Source organism: Pseudorca crassidens, chromosome 2 (assembly GCF_039906515.1).
Source record: "Pseudorca crassidens isolate mPseCra1 chromosome 2, mPseCra1.hap1, whole genome shotgun sequence".
NCBI lineage: Eukaryota > Metazoa > Chordata > Mammalia > Artiodactyla > Delphinidae > Pseudorca > Pseudorca crassidens.
This window is the reverse complement of record NC_090297.1, coordinates 44,091,356-44,107,123: the sequence shown is the minus strand read 5'-3', so window position 1 is coordinate 44,107,123 and position 15,768 is coordinate 44,091,356. Positions and strand designations below refer to the sequence as shown.

Genomic DNA, 15,768 nt, shown 5'->3' with positions numbered 1-15,768 from the left:
AGAAAGGATTCTAGCAGCAGTGAGGGCTTAGCTGGATTCAGAAACAGAAATCTGCGGAGATACAATCAGCATATTTGATGACTTTCTCCCAATAACCTCAGAAGCCCGGGACGCTAGGGGAAGAAAGCAAATTGTGGGAAAGGAAACCAAAAAATGACTTGCCTGAAATAAAATTACTCAAGTTGGCAGGGCTGAGACAAGTGCCCAGCCAGCTCTGGCTTCTAGTTCAGCACTCTCCTTTGACTATGCTGCCTTCTTTTTAAACAAAACTTTCCTAAAGATGGTTAAGTTTAAAAGTTAATTGCCAGTTTTAAAGTTTTAAAACCATGCTATTAAAGCAAGGTAATGAAATAGTTGTTCTTTGAGCACTAACACAATAAAATTAGGACTTTTTTTTACTTGTATAACGTCATCAGTTGTGAAAAGTCAGAAGGGTTCATTGCCAGACAAAACCCAGAATGTCACTTACCTGGCAGCTTCAGGAAAACCCATCTTGTACAGCGTGACAACTACTGCTCCTCCGAGGCCTAAATTATGCTGCAGAGCAACCTTTGCACCAGGAACTTGCCTTTTTCCGGCTTCCCCTCTCAGCTGCCAGCAGAGTTCAGCGCACTGAGCCAGACCTAACAAATCGAACGCAGAACAGTCAGATTCCGTTGGTTTAGAAAGCTAAAGGCAGCCAAGGGCTAACGTTTAATTGTGACTTTTAACTAAACCATTTTATTCAGCCAAGACGACGTTTGCCTAAGTAAGAACTTCTCTTAAAAGCCTGGAGGGTTTTTGCAGCTAGCTATTTTTTCTCCCTAAGTAATCTCTGTATTTAGACAATATTCAGGCTTCAGAAATTCCTTGTGCTCTTTAAATTTATCCAACCTGCCATTTTTTGGCAATGTTGAAAGAGAAAACACTGAATATACCGTTCTCTGGCTGACGCAAAACAGCATAAAATAATTTAATTTTACCATTTTTAATGTATCTAAAGAATATAATCTAGGACTTGGGAGTTGACTTTCCCTAAAATATTTAGCTGGTATGGGAAATTTTCCTATTATTCTCCTCAAAAAGTTCCTAGAAAGAATGTTTTCTAGACTAGCTATTCACAGCTATTCCAAAAATAGCACTGGATTCACAAAAATAGCATTTTGTCCTCTGGATAATAAAATCAGAGATTTTTAGAGCTGGAGAGAACTAAATAATGTTGAAACCAAACCCCCCTAAAACTGAGTTCCCTTACCGAGTTTATGATTAATCTCTCTATCCAAAACTTTATTCCCTTACTTGTCTCCTCTGACCTCAATCCCTTTCTTGTCCCCTCAATTCTGTGCTAACTGAACACTAATTAATCAGAGTCAGTTGACTAAGATTGCTGTTGTTAATAACATCGTTACTGTATTCAAATTGCTGTTGTAGATACCATCATACAAACTCAAGTTGTTTTTCCAGGCAAGATGAGCTCACAACCCCCAGAGCCATGGACCACCTGGCCAGAGAATCATAAACCAGACACATTCTGACTCCCAAAACCATGATTAAGAAATGTCACACATATACACACTACTATATATAAAATAGATAACTAATAAGAACCTACTGTATAGCACAGGGAACTCTACTCAATACTCTGTAATGACCTATATGGGAAAAGAATCTAAAGGAGTGGATATATGTATAACTGATACACTTTGCTGTACAGCAGAAACTAATACAACATTGTAAATCAACTATACTCCAATAAAAATTAATTAATAAAAAAATACACGTGTTCAATAATGAAAGAGAAATGTCACAGAAATGTCTTGAGACGATGATTAATTACAGTTTCCTTGTTCTTCCCCTTTAAAACATCCTTAACTCAAAGACCAAGATGGAGTGGATCTGAGACTTATCTCCCACTCCCTTTCTTGGCGCCCTGCAAATAAACCCTTACTTTGCTGCAAACACCCACTATCAGAGTTTGCTTTCTGTGCCAAGCCATGGGCACAGGAGCCCTTGCTTAATTACAAAGGTAGCAATGAGAAACTGTAAAATTAAGTAATTTGTGAATGGTCACAAAGCAGGCTAATTTCAGAGTTGAGATTAGAAGCCAAGTCTCCTGATTTACATTTGTTTTTCTCCCACACCAGCTATTCAAGGATAGTTTAGTTAAGAATGTTGGATAGACTGGTTTCATCGTTCCAGAAGCAGAGCAAACTGGTCTACCTATAAAGTCTTTTCTTCTACCTACACCCCCAATCACAAGGTCTGATTCCCGAATACCTATGACAGTTTTCTGTATAACCCCAAACTTCTCAAGAAATTTAACTGCCATTTCTCCTTTCTAAGCAATGTCTACATATTTTTACAGAATATATATTTTAAATACTGTTTTAAAAATAGGTAATTCTACATCTTGTAATGAATTTTTGAATTGTGAACATTTTGAATATTAAGGTCAAAGTGAATAATTCTACTAATATATCCAAACTTTGGGGCAATCAGTTTTACTTGAAATCTGCCATACAAAAAGCTTAAACATTTATGAATACATAAGACCAAAAAAAGTATTCAGACTGGTCTTATGTATATGTGGGTGGGGAAATAGGGCTAGTTCTCTTCCCCAAAGAGTAAATATACATAGTTTATAAATATTTGAGAAAAATACTCAACTTTACCTTGATCAAATAGAAAGATACTGTTTTAACCAATCACATTGGTCAGGATGTTTAAAAATGGAGGTAATCAATGCTGGGGAGACTATGGCATGACAGCCACCTTCATACAGTAAGGGTAAAAGTTCAAACTGGTACAACCTTTTTGGAAAGCAATGTAAAAAATTATTAAGAGCATTAAAAATGCCTTGAAAACCATTCTATGGAAATAATCAAGCATAGGAAAAGTCTTACACACAAAGCTATCTGTTTATCACTTTCTTAGAATAGTGAAAAACTAGATAATCTACAAGTGAAATAACTGGCGAATGGTTATATGAATTATGACCTATCCACATGACAAAGTACTATGTTCCTATTTAAAATGATGTATCCAAAAATTTTAATAGTTTAGGAAAATGTTTATGATATAATCTTAGTAAAAAATGCAAGGAACCCTTTAGATATTCATCTACCCATCCATCCAACAAATATTTACTGAATGCCTAATATGTGCTGACACTGCTCAAGGCTCAGAAGATCTAATAAATAAGATAGGCATATAAAGGTACACAGCCTACTTAAGGAATAGAAAGTTAAGTGAATGAGGCTAGAGAGTGCTCAAGACAGCCAGTGAGAGTGAGAGAGAAGGGGGTGAAAAGGGAGAGAGGGAGTTGGGGGAGGGAGGCTGGCAGAAGGGGAGAGAGTGAGGGGGAGAGAAGGAGGGAGAGAGAGAACATGAATGTACTGGAAGCACCAGATTTTGCAATAATCTCAGTCACACCATACGACTGATACTGTAGAAGATGTGGTATACTGTGTTAAATCTCTACTCATGATTTGCTAAACTCACTTGTGGCAAAAAAAGGAAGAAGGGAGGGAGGGCGGGAATAAAGATCCATGTTAACTTATTTATTCACTTTTAACAAAAGACGACAGTGAGAAAACATACTGATTATATGAGCTTTCTCGTTACCTGCTTTCAGAATAACCTGGCATTTCTTGCATTTCTAGAATCTAGATTTGTGAAGGGTGGAAGTCAAAAGTTGGCCTCAGAAATCTACTTGCCAAGAAGACGCAGAAGATAGTTATGAAAGCATAAACTATATGAGCAACACATTTTAAAATTTTTCCTTCCTTGGATAACTTCTGGCACTGAATTAAAAACCATATTTTTCCTCTCCTTGGGGAAAAAAAACTATCAAACATGAACACAATGTATTTATAAATTGTGGAGGGAGATAGGAATGGGCATCCTGTCAAAGTAGTATATTCAAACAGTAATGTCCTTCTTAAAGTCTCTTACGAAGGGGAAAAAATGTTTTAACCTTGTTACTTCATTTTACTACCATCTTGCTGCAAAAATTTCCTAACAAGATGTTGGTCAATCTTTTAATACAAAAATAATTAGCCTAGGACTCAGCTACATAGTTATATAGTCTGGTTGCTACTGAAAATAAGCTATTCAAATATGTATCAGGCACTCCACTAAGTACTGAAGATACAAAGAATTCACAGTGTAATATGAAGTGCTAATAAAGATAAGTACTAAGTGCTATGGAAATCCACAGAATGGAAAAACTACAGGGAATAATATCTTGAGATATTACCCGAGGTCTTTTCTTCCTCCTGCTTCCTTGAACCCATAGCTCTTCCTATACCATTAAGACAGTCAAGTACAAAAAGTCATAATTTAGCTTTAGTTTCAAATTAGACATCTAAAGACCTTAGCATAAACAGCATAAAAAAGCATGTTTTTCTATTGTTGGAGGCTGGCTTTTTGAGAAAGCAAAGATTTTTGAGCTTTAAAGGGCAAAAAGCGTTAATGGACTCAGCATCCACTGAAAAATGCACAGTTATTAAGATCAGTTTTTCCCTCCAAAAGTTATAAAATTACCAACCTAGAATGCTATCAAAAGTACAATATATTTCAAGAACAAAAGTAACAAGGATATTTTCAGACAAAATAAGCTGAAAGAATTCATCACCATACTGTAACACCCACACTATAAATGTTAAAAGGAAATCCTTTAGGCAGTAAGAAAATGATAGCAGATGGAAATATGAATTTACACAAAGGAATGAAGTGGTAACTACATTAATCTTAAATAGATAAGGTTTCTTATTGTTTAATCTCTTTAGGAGATAACTGATTATTTAAAAATAATTTCTTGTGGGGTTTAAAACATATGTAAAAGAAAAATTTACAACTACAGTATTATAAGGCCTGGACAGGAAAAATGGAAGTATACTATTGTAAGGTTCTTTTACTATTAGTGAGCTCGTATAATAACACTTGAAGATAGGCTATGATAATAAAGGTAAAATGGAGAAATAAAAAATAATCCAAAAGTAGGATGATAAAAAGAGAGAAATGGGAATAAAGGACAGCTGGGACAAAGAGAACACAAATAGCCATACCAATAATCATATGAAATATAAATAGTCTAAACACCCCAATCAAAGACAGAGACTGTCAGTGTGGAGAAAAAAAACAAGAGCCAACTAAATGCTGCCAATGCACTTTAAACATAAAATCACAAATAGGTTAAAACTAAAAAGATAGAAAAAGATATACCATGTTAGCACTAGTTAAAATCTGAAAGCTGGAGTGGCCATATTAAATCAGCCAAAGCAGATTTCAGAGCAAAGACTTGCCAGAGCAAAGAAGGCCATTTCATGAAGATAAAGGGGAAAAGATAAAACTGTCTTTATTCACAGATAATATGATTGTCTATATAGAAAACCTGATGCAGTTTTTAAACAACTACTAGGATTAATAAGTGAGTTTTAGCAAGGCTATAAGATAAATAAACAAAAATTGATTGTATTTCTACATACTAGTAATGAAAGCTTGAAACTGAAAAAATACCATTCACAATAGCATCAAAAATATGAAATACTTAGGGGTAAATCTGACAAATATTTACCCCTAAGTATTTACCCCATAATCTGACAAATATGTGCAAGACCTGTACAGTGAAAACTGTATTTCTGAAAAAAGTTAAAGACTTTTTAAAATAAATAAATGGAGACATATATTTTGTTTATGAGTCAGAAGATTCACTATTGTTTGAATCTCAATTCTCCCCCAGATAAATCTATACATTCAACATAATCCTAAAAAAAATCCCAGGAAAATTTTTTGTAGAAATTAACAATCTTATTCTAAAATTTCTATAAAAATACAAAGGAGCTAGAATAGCCAAACAACTCTAAAAAAGAAGAATTAAGTTGGGGGGCTAAGGCTACCTAATATCAAGAACAATTACAAAGGTACAGTAATCAAAACGGTATGGTACTCATGTAAAGACAGACACATAGATTAACTGGACAGAAAAGACAGACTACAAATAATGCCCACATATTTATGAACAACTGATTTTTGACAAAGGCAATGCAGTGGACAAAGTATAGATAAATAAATGGCACTCCAACAACAGGAAATCCATATGTAAAAAATGGACTCAGATCCACACTTTGTGCCATACATAAAAATTAATTCAAAATGGGTCACAGATCTAAATGTAAGGCTTAAAGTATAAAACATCTAGGAGAAAACATAGGAAAAGATCTTTGTGACTCAGGGTTAGACAAAGATGTCTTAGACAGGACTTAACCATAATTAAAAACTTCTGCTCTTTAAAAGACACTAGCAAGAGAATGAAAAGGAAAGTCACAGACTGGGAGAAAATCTTTGCAAAGCATATATTTGGTAAAGAACTTGTATACAGGATACATAAAGAACTCTCAAAACTCATCGAAGAAGATATAAAGATGACAAATAAGCACATAAAAAACTGTTTAACATCATTAGCCAGTAGGAAAATGCAAATTAAAACCACAAGAAGATGCCACTACATACTGATTAGAATGGCTAAAATTTAAAAAGCTGACCATACCAAGTGCTGACGAGGATGTGGAAGAACTAGAACTCTCATACACGGCTGGTGGGAAGGCAAAATAGTATGACCACTTTGGAAATCAGTTTGACAGTTTCTTTTTTTGTTGTTTTTTTAAATTAATTTATTTATTTTGGCTGCGCCGGGTCTTAGTTGCAGCATGTGGGATCCTTTAGTTGCAGCATATGGACTTCTTAGTTGGGGCATGCATGCAGGATCTAGTTCTCTGACCAGGGATCGAACCTGGGCCCCCTGCATTGGTAGCGTGGAGTCTTACCCACTGGACCACCAGGGAAGTCCCCAGTTTGACAGTTTCTTAAAAGTTAAACCTACTTGGGCTTCCCTGGTGGCACAGTGGTTGAGAGTCTGCCTGCTGATGCAGGGGACATGGGTTCATGCCCTGGTCCGGGAAGATCCCACATGCCGCAGAGCGACCAGGCCCGTGAGCCATGGCCGCTGAACCTGCACGTCCACAGCCTGTGCTCCACAACGGGAGAGGCCACAACAGTGAGAGGCCCACATACTGCAAAAAAAAAAAAAAAAGTTAAGCCTACACCTGGCATATGATCCAGTCATTCCACTCCTAAGTATTTACACAAGAGAAAATATAATCCGTGTTTATACAAATATTTACCCATGAATGTTCACAGTAGCTTTATTTGCAATAGCCAAAAACTAGAAACAACCCAAATATCCATCAACAATAAACATGATATATCCATACAGTGGAATACTACTCAGCAATAAAAAGGAATGAACTATTGATACATGCAAATATATGGACAACTCTCAGGCAGACAAAAAGAAAGATAACATACTGTAGAATAACATTTATACAAAACTCTAGAAAATGCAAATTAATCTATAGTGACAGAAAACACTCCTTTGGGATGTGGGGTAGGAAATAGTGGGAAGGAGGGATTACAAAGACGTATATATGACAAAACTTTTGGGGTTGATGGACATGTTCACTATCTTGACTGTGGTGATGGTTTAACAGGTGGATATATTATGTCAAACTTATTAAATTGTACATTTTAAATATGTGCAGTTGAAGATGGCAGTGTGGGAAGATGCGGAGTTAGTGTCTCCCCACGACTAGGGCAACTGCCGGCTGCTGGTGGGGGACTCTGACGCCCAAGGAGATGGGAGGAACCCCAAAGTGAACTGGTAGGATGTAGGGGGACTGAGTGGGGAGGAGAACTGGAGGCCAGACAGGATCAGTGCCCCTGAGGCTGGGAAGATCAGGAGAGGCAGGTGGGAGGAGTCATCCAGGAGAACGAGGAGAGGAGCGGAGGGTGATTGCCCCGCCCACTGGGGCCCAGGGAGCCTGTTGAGCTCCCAGGCTGGTCCCCTGCCCTCCAAAGCCCCCTCCAGGCCGTGTGGGCCCTTGGGAGCATAGGAAGGAGGCCAGGGAGATCAGGAGAGGCAGGCGGAAGGGGTCCTCCCAGACCCAAGGAGCAGGAGAGGAGAGGAGGGCGTTTGCCCCGCCCACTCGAACCCAGGAAGCCTGTTGGGCTCCCAGCTGAGGTACCCTGCCCTCTGAGACCAGGGGTGGGGGGCACGCCTGGACCCCTTCTGTTCCTTGAGCCTAAGCCCCACGCCCCACATTCCCCAGGGCCTTTCCAGGCCTGTGGGTCCTAAGCATAGGCCCTGCCCACTACCCAAACCTCACCCTTGCTTAGGCCCCGCCCTCCAGAACCAAAGCCTTTCCCCCCTTTTTATTCTTTTCTTTTCCCTCCTCCTCTTTTTTACTATTGTGGTACTGATATACCTTCCGGTTGTTGATTCATCTATATTTTTTATTTTTATATTCTCTCTAACATACCTGTTAGTTTCCTAATCTAATTTTACTTTTTACTTTGTTATTGTTCTTTTCTTTTTTGCCACCCCACATGGCTTGCGGGATCTTGGTTCATGAACCAGGGGTCGGACCGAAGCTCCTCCAGTGGGAGCTCTGAGTCCGAACCACTGGACTAACAGAGAACCTCAGACCCCAGGGAATATTCATCAGAGTGAGATCTCATGGAGTTCCTCATCTCAGTACCAAGACCCAGCTCTACTCAACAGCCTACAAACTCCAGTGTTGGACGCCTCAGGCAAAACAACCAGTAAGACAGGAACACAATCCCACTCATTTAAATAAATTTTAAAAATGAGACGGCAAAAAAATATGTCACAGATGACTGAGCAAGGTAAAAACCTACAAGACCAAATAAATGAGGAAACAGGCACCTACCTGAAAAAGAATTCAGAGTAATGATAGTAAAGATGATCCAGAATCTCAGAAACAGAATGGAGGCACAGATTGAGAAAATACAAGAGATGTTTAACAAAGATCTAGAAGAACTAAAGAACAAACAAACAGAGATGAACAACATAATAACTGAAATGAAAAATACACTAGAAGGAATCAATAACAGAATAACTGAGGCAGAAGAATGGGTAAGTGAGCTAGAAGACAAAATGGTGGAAGTAACTGCTGAGGAGCAGAATAAAGAGAAAAGATGAAAAGAATTGAGGACAGTCTCAGAGACCTCTGGGACAACATTAAATGCACCAACATTCGAATTATAGGGGTCCCAGAAGAAGAAGAGAATAAGAAAGGGTCTGAGAAAATATTTGAAGAGATTACAGTCGAAAACTTCCCTAACATGGGAGAGGAAACGGTCACCCAAGTCCAGGAAGCACAGAGAGTCCCATATAGGATAAACCCTAGGAAAAATACACCAAGACACCTATAAATCAAACTAACAAAAATTAAATTCAAAGGAAAAATATTAAAAGCAGCAAGGGAAAAACAAAAAAATAATATACAAAGGAATCCCCATAAGGTTATCAGCTGATTTTTCAGCGGAAACTCTGCAGGCCAGAAGGGAGTGGCAGGATATACTTAAAGTGATGAAACAGAAAAACCTACAACCAAGATTACTCTACCCAGCAAGGATCTCTTTCAGATTTGATGGAGAAGTCAAAAGCTTTTCAGACAAGCAAAAGCTAAGAGAATTCAGCACCACCAAACCAGCTTTACAACAAATGCTAAAGAAACTTCTCTAGGTGGGAAATACAAGAGGAGAAAAAGACCCACAAAAACAAACCCAAAACAATTAAGAAAATGGTAATAGGAACATACATATCGATAATAACCTTGAATGTAAATGGATTAAATGCCCCAACCAAAAGACACAGACTGGCTGAATGCATACAAAAACAAGGCCCATATATATGCTGTCTACAAGAGACCCACTTCAGACCTAGGAACACATGCAGACTGAAAGTGAAGGGATGGGAAAAGATATTCTATGCAAATGGAAATCAAAAGAAAGCGGGAGTAGCAATACTCATATCAGATAAAATAGACTTTAAAATAAAGAATGTTACAAGAGATAAGAAGGGACACCACATAATGATCAAAGGATCAATCCAAGAAGATATAACCATTATAAATGTTTATGCACCCAAGATAGGAGTGCCTCAATACATAAGGCAAATGCTAACAGTCATAAAAGGGGAAATCGACAGTAACACAACCATAGTAGGGGACTTTAACACCCCACTTGCACCAATGGACAGATCATCCAAACAGAAAATAAATAAGGAAACACAAGCTTTAAATGACACAATAGACCAGACAGATTTAATTGATATTTATAGAACATTCCACCCAAAAGTGGCAGAATACACTTTCTTTTAAAGTGCACCTGGAACATTCTCCAGGATAAATCACATCTTGGGTCACAAATCAATCCTCAGGAAATTTAAGAAAACTGAAATTGTATCAAGCAACTTTTCTGACCACAACACTATGAAATTGTAAATCAATTACAGGAAAAAAAACTGTAAAAAACACAAATACATGGAGGCTAAACAGTGCACTACTAAATAACCAAGAGATCACTGAAGAAATCAAAGAAGAAATAAAAAATACATAGAAACAAATGAACACAAAAACAGAACGACCCAAAACCTATGGGATGCAGCAAAAGCAGTTCTAAGAGGGAAGTTTATAGCAATTCAATCTCACCTCAGGAAACAAGAAAAATCTCAAATAAACAATCTAACCCTACACTTAAAACAACTAGAGAAAGAAGAACAAAGAAAACCCAAAGTCAAGAGAAGGAAAGAAATCATAAAGATCAGAGCAGAAATAAATGAAATAGAAACAAAGAAAGCATTAGCAAAGATCAATAAAACTAAAAGCTGGTGCTTTTTTTGTTTATCTTTGAGAAGATAAACAAAATTGATAAACCTTAGCCAGACTCATCAAGAAAAAAAAGGAGGGGACGCAAATCAATAAAATTAGAAATGAAGAAGGAGAAATCACAACTGACACCGCAGAAATACAAGGGATTATAAGAGACTACTACAAACAACTATATGCCAATAAAATGGACAACTATGAAGAAATGGACAAATTCTTGGAAAGCTACAATTTTCTAAGACTGAACCAGGAAGAATTAGAAAATATAAACAGACCAATCACAAGTAATGAAATTGAAACCATAATTAAAAATCTTCCAACAGGGCTTCCCTGGTGGCGCAGTGGTCGAGAGTCTGCCTGCCGATGCAGGGGACACGGGTTAGTGCCCCGGTTCGGGAGGATCCCACATGCCGCAGAGCAGCTGGGCCCGTGAGCCATGGCCGCTGACCTGCGCGTCTGGAGCCGGTGCTCCGCAACAGGAGAGGCCACAGTGGTGAGAGGCCCGCATACCACAAAAAAAAAAAAATCTTCCAACAAACAAAAGTCCAGGGCCAGATGGCTTCACAGGTGAATTCTATCAAACATTTAGAGAAAAGCTAACACCGATCCTTCTCAAACTCTTCCAAAAAATTGCAGAGGGAGAAACACTCCCAAATTCGTTCTACGAAGCCACCATCACCCTGATACCAAAATCAGACAAAGATGTCACAAAGAAACAAAACTACAGGCCAATATCACTGATGAACATAGATGCAAAAATCCTGAACAAAATACTAGCAAACAGAATCCAACAGCATTCCAAAGGATCATACATCATGATCAAGTGGGATTTATTCCAGGGATGCAAGGATTCTTCAATATACACAAATCAATCAATGTGATACACCACATTAACAAATTGAAGAATAAAAACCATATGCTCATCTAAATAGATGAAGAAAAAGCTTTTGAAAAAATTCAACACCCATTTATGATAAAAACTCTCTAGAAACTGGGCATAGAGGGAAACTACCTCAACATAATAAAGGTCATATATGACAAACCCACAGCAAGCATCATACTCAATAGTGAAAAACTGAGATCTTTCCCACTAAGATCAGGAATAAGACAAGGATGTCCACTCTTGCCACTCTTGTTCAACATAGTTTTGGAAATCCTAGCCACAGCAATCAGAGAAGAAAAAGAAATAAAAGGAATACAAATTGGAAAAGAAGAAGTAAAATTGTCACTGTCTGCTGATGACATGATACTATATATACATAGAGAATCCTAAAGATGCCACCAGAAAACTACTAGAGGTAATCAATGAATTTGGTAAGGTTGCAGGATACAAAATTAATGCACAGAAATCTCTGGCATTCCTATACACCAACAATGAAAAATCAGAAAGAGAAATTAAGGAAATCCTCCCATTTACCATTACAGCAAAAAGAATAAAATACCTAGGAATAAACCTGCCTAAGGAGGTGAAAGACTTGTACTCAGAAAGCTATAAAACACTGATGAAAGAAATCAAAGATGACATAAACAGATGAAGAAATATACCATGCTCTTGGATTAGAAGAATGAATATCGTGAAAATCACTATACTTACCTAAAGCAATCTACAGATTCAATGCAATCCCTATCAAACTACCAATGGCATTCTTCACAGAATTAGATCAAAAAATGTTACAATTCGTATGGAGACACAAAAGACCCCGAAGAGCTAAAGCAATCTTGAGAAAGAAAAACGGAGTTGGAGGAATCAGGCTCCCTGACTTCAAACTATACCAGAAGCTACAGTAATCAAGACAGTATGGTACTAGCACAAAAAAAGAAATACAGATCAATGGTACAGGATGGAATGCCCAGAGATACACCCACGCACATATGGGCACCTAATTTACGACAAAGGAGGCAAGTACATACAATAGAGAAAAGACAGCCTCTTCGATAAGTGATGCTGGGCAAACTGGACAGCTACATGTAAAAGAATGAAATTAGAACACTACCTAACACCATACACAAAAAACTCAAAATGGATTAAAGACTTAAATGTAACACCGGACACTATAAAACTCTTAGAGGAAAACATAGAAAAAACACTCTTTGACATAAACCACAGCAAGATCTTTTTTGACCCACCTCCTAGAGTACAGGAAATAAAAACAAAAATAAAAAAATGGGACTTAATTAAACTTAAAAGCTTTTGCACAGCAAAGGAAACTATAAACAAGACAAAAAGACAACCCTCGGAATGGGAGAAAATATTTGCAAATGAAGCAACTGACAAAGGATTAATCTCCAAAATATATGAACAGCTCATGCAGCTCAATATCAAAAAAACAAATATCCAGTTAAAAAGTGGGCAGAAGACCTAAATAGACATTTCACCAAGGAAGACATACAGATGGCCAAGAGGCACATGAAAAGATGCTTAGCATCACTAATTATTAGAGAAATGTAAATCAAAACTACAATGAGGTATCACCTCATGCTGGTCAGAATGGCCATTATCAAAAAATCTAGAAATAATAAATGCTGGAAAGGGTGTGGTGAAAAGGGAACCCTCTTGCACTGTTGGTGGGAATGTAAATTGATACAACCACTATGGAAAACAGTATGAAGGTTCCTTAAAAAACTAAAAATAGAACTACCATATGACCCAGCAATCCCACTACTGGGGATATACCCTGAGAAAACCACAATTCTAAAAGAGACATGTACCACAATGTTCACTGCAGCACTATTTACAATAGCCAGGACATGGAACCAGCCTAAATGTCCAGCGACAGATGAATGGATAAAGATATGGCACATCTATACAATGGAATGTTACTCAGTCATAAAAAGAAATGAAATTGAGTTATTTGCAGTGAGGTGGATGGACCTAGAATCTGTCATACAGAGTGAAGTTAAGTCAGAAAGAGATAAACAAATACCAAATGCTAACGCATATATATATGTAATCTAAAAAAAAAATGGTACTGATGAATGTAGTTACAGGGCAGGAATAAAGAGGTAGACATAGTGAATGGACTTGAGGACTTGGGGTGGGAGGGGGAAGCTGGGGCAAAGTGAGAGTAGCATGGACATATATACACTACCGAATGTAAAATAGATAGCTGGTGGGAAGCAGCACATAGTACAGGGAGATCGGCTCGGTGCTTTGCGATGACCTAGAGGGGTGGGATAGGGAGGATGGGAGGGAGGTTCAAGAGGAAGGGGACATGGGGACATGCGTATGCATATGGCTGATTCGCTTTGTTGTGCAGCAGAAACTGACACAGTATTATTAAGCAATTGTACTCCAATAAAGATCTATTAAAAAGATAATAGATAAATATGTGCAGCTGATTATATGTTGATTTTACCCCAAAAGAGCTGTTAAAATAAGAAAATAAAATATGGGATATATAGGCACGATATTCCTTCTCTGTCTTTCTTTTTCTTGTCAGGAGCAATAAAAGCCAGGGCCTGCTCCTAGCTATCTCTACCTGGCAATAGGTATCAAAAGTAAACATTCTCTCTCAGGCTCCATTTCTCCTGGCACTGAAGAGTGTTCATTAGAGTCTAATGATAAAACTTACCTCCCCTCACAACACAGTGATAAATGTGCAAAATTCTGGGCAACGGGAATGAGGACAGGTCAGTGACCTCTAGGATATGATGAGAGATGAATTTTGGTAAAATGCTATTTAGGCTTTACTGAATTACTGACTTTTTAGAGTCAGTATTGGATTTAGGTTTTGTCAGTCATCATCCTAGAATGTACTTCTTTTAGTGACCCCGTATAGAGTACAAGAAGAGCCAGGCCATGGTTTGAGTATGTTAGGTCAGCTGGCTAAAATTCCATTTACTCTCATTTCATTTTCACCCAACTCCTTAAAACCCAAGTTTATAATACCTTTAAAGGTACTGACGCATGTTAAAAAAAAAAACAAAAAAGGCACACAATAGAATAATATACGTACCATTAAAAATATTAAGAACTATGTGAACTCAGGAGGAGACATAATTCCATCCCTTTGGGATATTAGAGCATCTTAGAATTAGGAAGGATCTAAGAGTGTGTCAAATCTAAGACCCTAACAGATGGGCAATTCCCCTTACAACATTCCCATCAAGTTGTTAACTTGTATTTCTCATGCACAGCCTCTGTGACAGGCAATATATGCTCTCAGGAGGCAATCTATTCCATTTTTGAAATGCCATGTTAAAAAGTTCTTTCCTGAACAAATATTGCACAATTCTACTTATGTGAGGTACTTAGAGTAGGCAAAATCATGTAGACAATTGGTAGGATGGTGGTTGCCAGGGGTGAGGGGAGAAGAGAATGGGAAGTTATTGTTTAATGGATACAGAGCTTCGGTTTTGCAACCTGAAAAGAGTTCTATGGATGGATGGTGGTTACAGTGACACAACAAGGTAGATGTACTTAATACCACTGACCTGTACACTTAAAATGGTTAAGATGGTAAATTTTATGTTATGTGCATTTTACCACAATTAACAAAGTTTCTTTCCTGCCACAGCCAAAATCTACCTTCCCATGAATTCTTCCCAATGATCCTAAGTCTTCTCACACTAAACAAGTTTATCCCCTCTGCCCCATATCACCCTTCAGATATTAAAGGAGAAATAATTTATTCAACCCTCTTTAGATGTGCAACGTCTTGTATTGGGCACTGTTCAGGGTACAGAGACAAATGAAATATGGATCCTGTCCTCACAGCTCTTAGTCAAACAGAGATTTTTTAAAAGGACATAAATAATTATAATATGCACTACACGCATAAATGTCAAAAGAAAAGTACTGAGAAAGTATAGCAAGAGTTCAGAAAAGGGAAAGATTAATTTATGGAAAGGATCAAGAAATCAGGAAAAGCTTCATAAGATAGATAACACTTGAGATCGACCTTGAAGATGGGCATTTCCACTGAGGAAAAGGGCACTGAAGTAGCGTGTGGTGGTTAAGAGCCTGGACCCTAAAAATACGCTGCCTGGGTTTGAATCCTAGTTTTTCTACGTTCTACCTTGGTGACTTTGGGCAAGT

General features: G+C 37.8%; 1 protein-coding gene across 3 annotated transcripts in view; it reads right to left on the bottom strand.

The window, feature by feature from the left end:
• Nucleotides 1–15,768, bottom strand: part of SCP2 (sterol carrier protein 2) — a 164,345-nt gene that overhangs the window by 54,673 nt on the left and 93,904 nt on the right. For all 3 annotated transcript variants that reach the window (XM_067726165.1, XM_067726166.1, XM_067726168.1), the window contains one exon: nucleotides 470–623. In XM_067726165.1, the coding sequence (XP_067582266.1) occupies nucleotides 470–623 (154 nt within the window). The remainder of the gene's footprint in view (nucleotides 1–469; nucleotides 624–15,768) is intronic.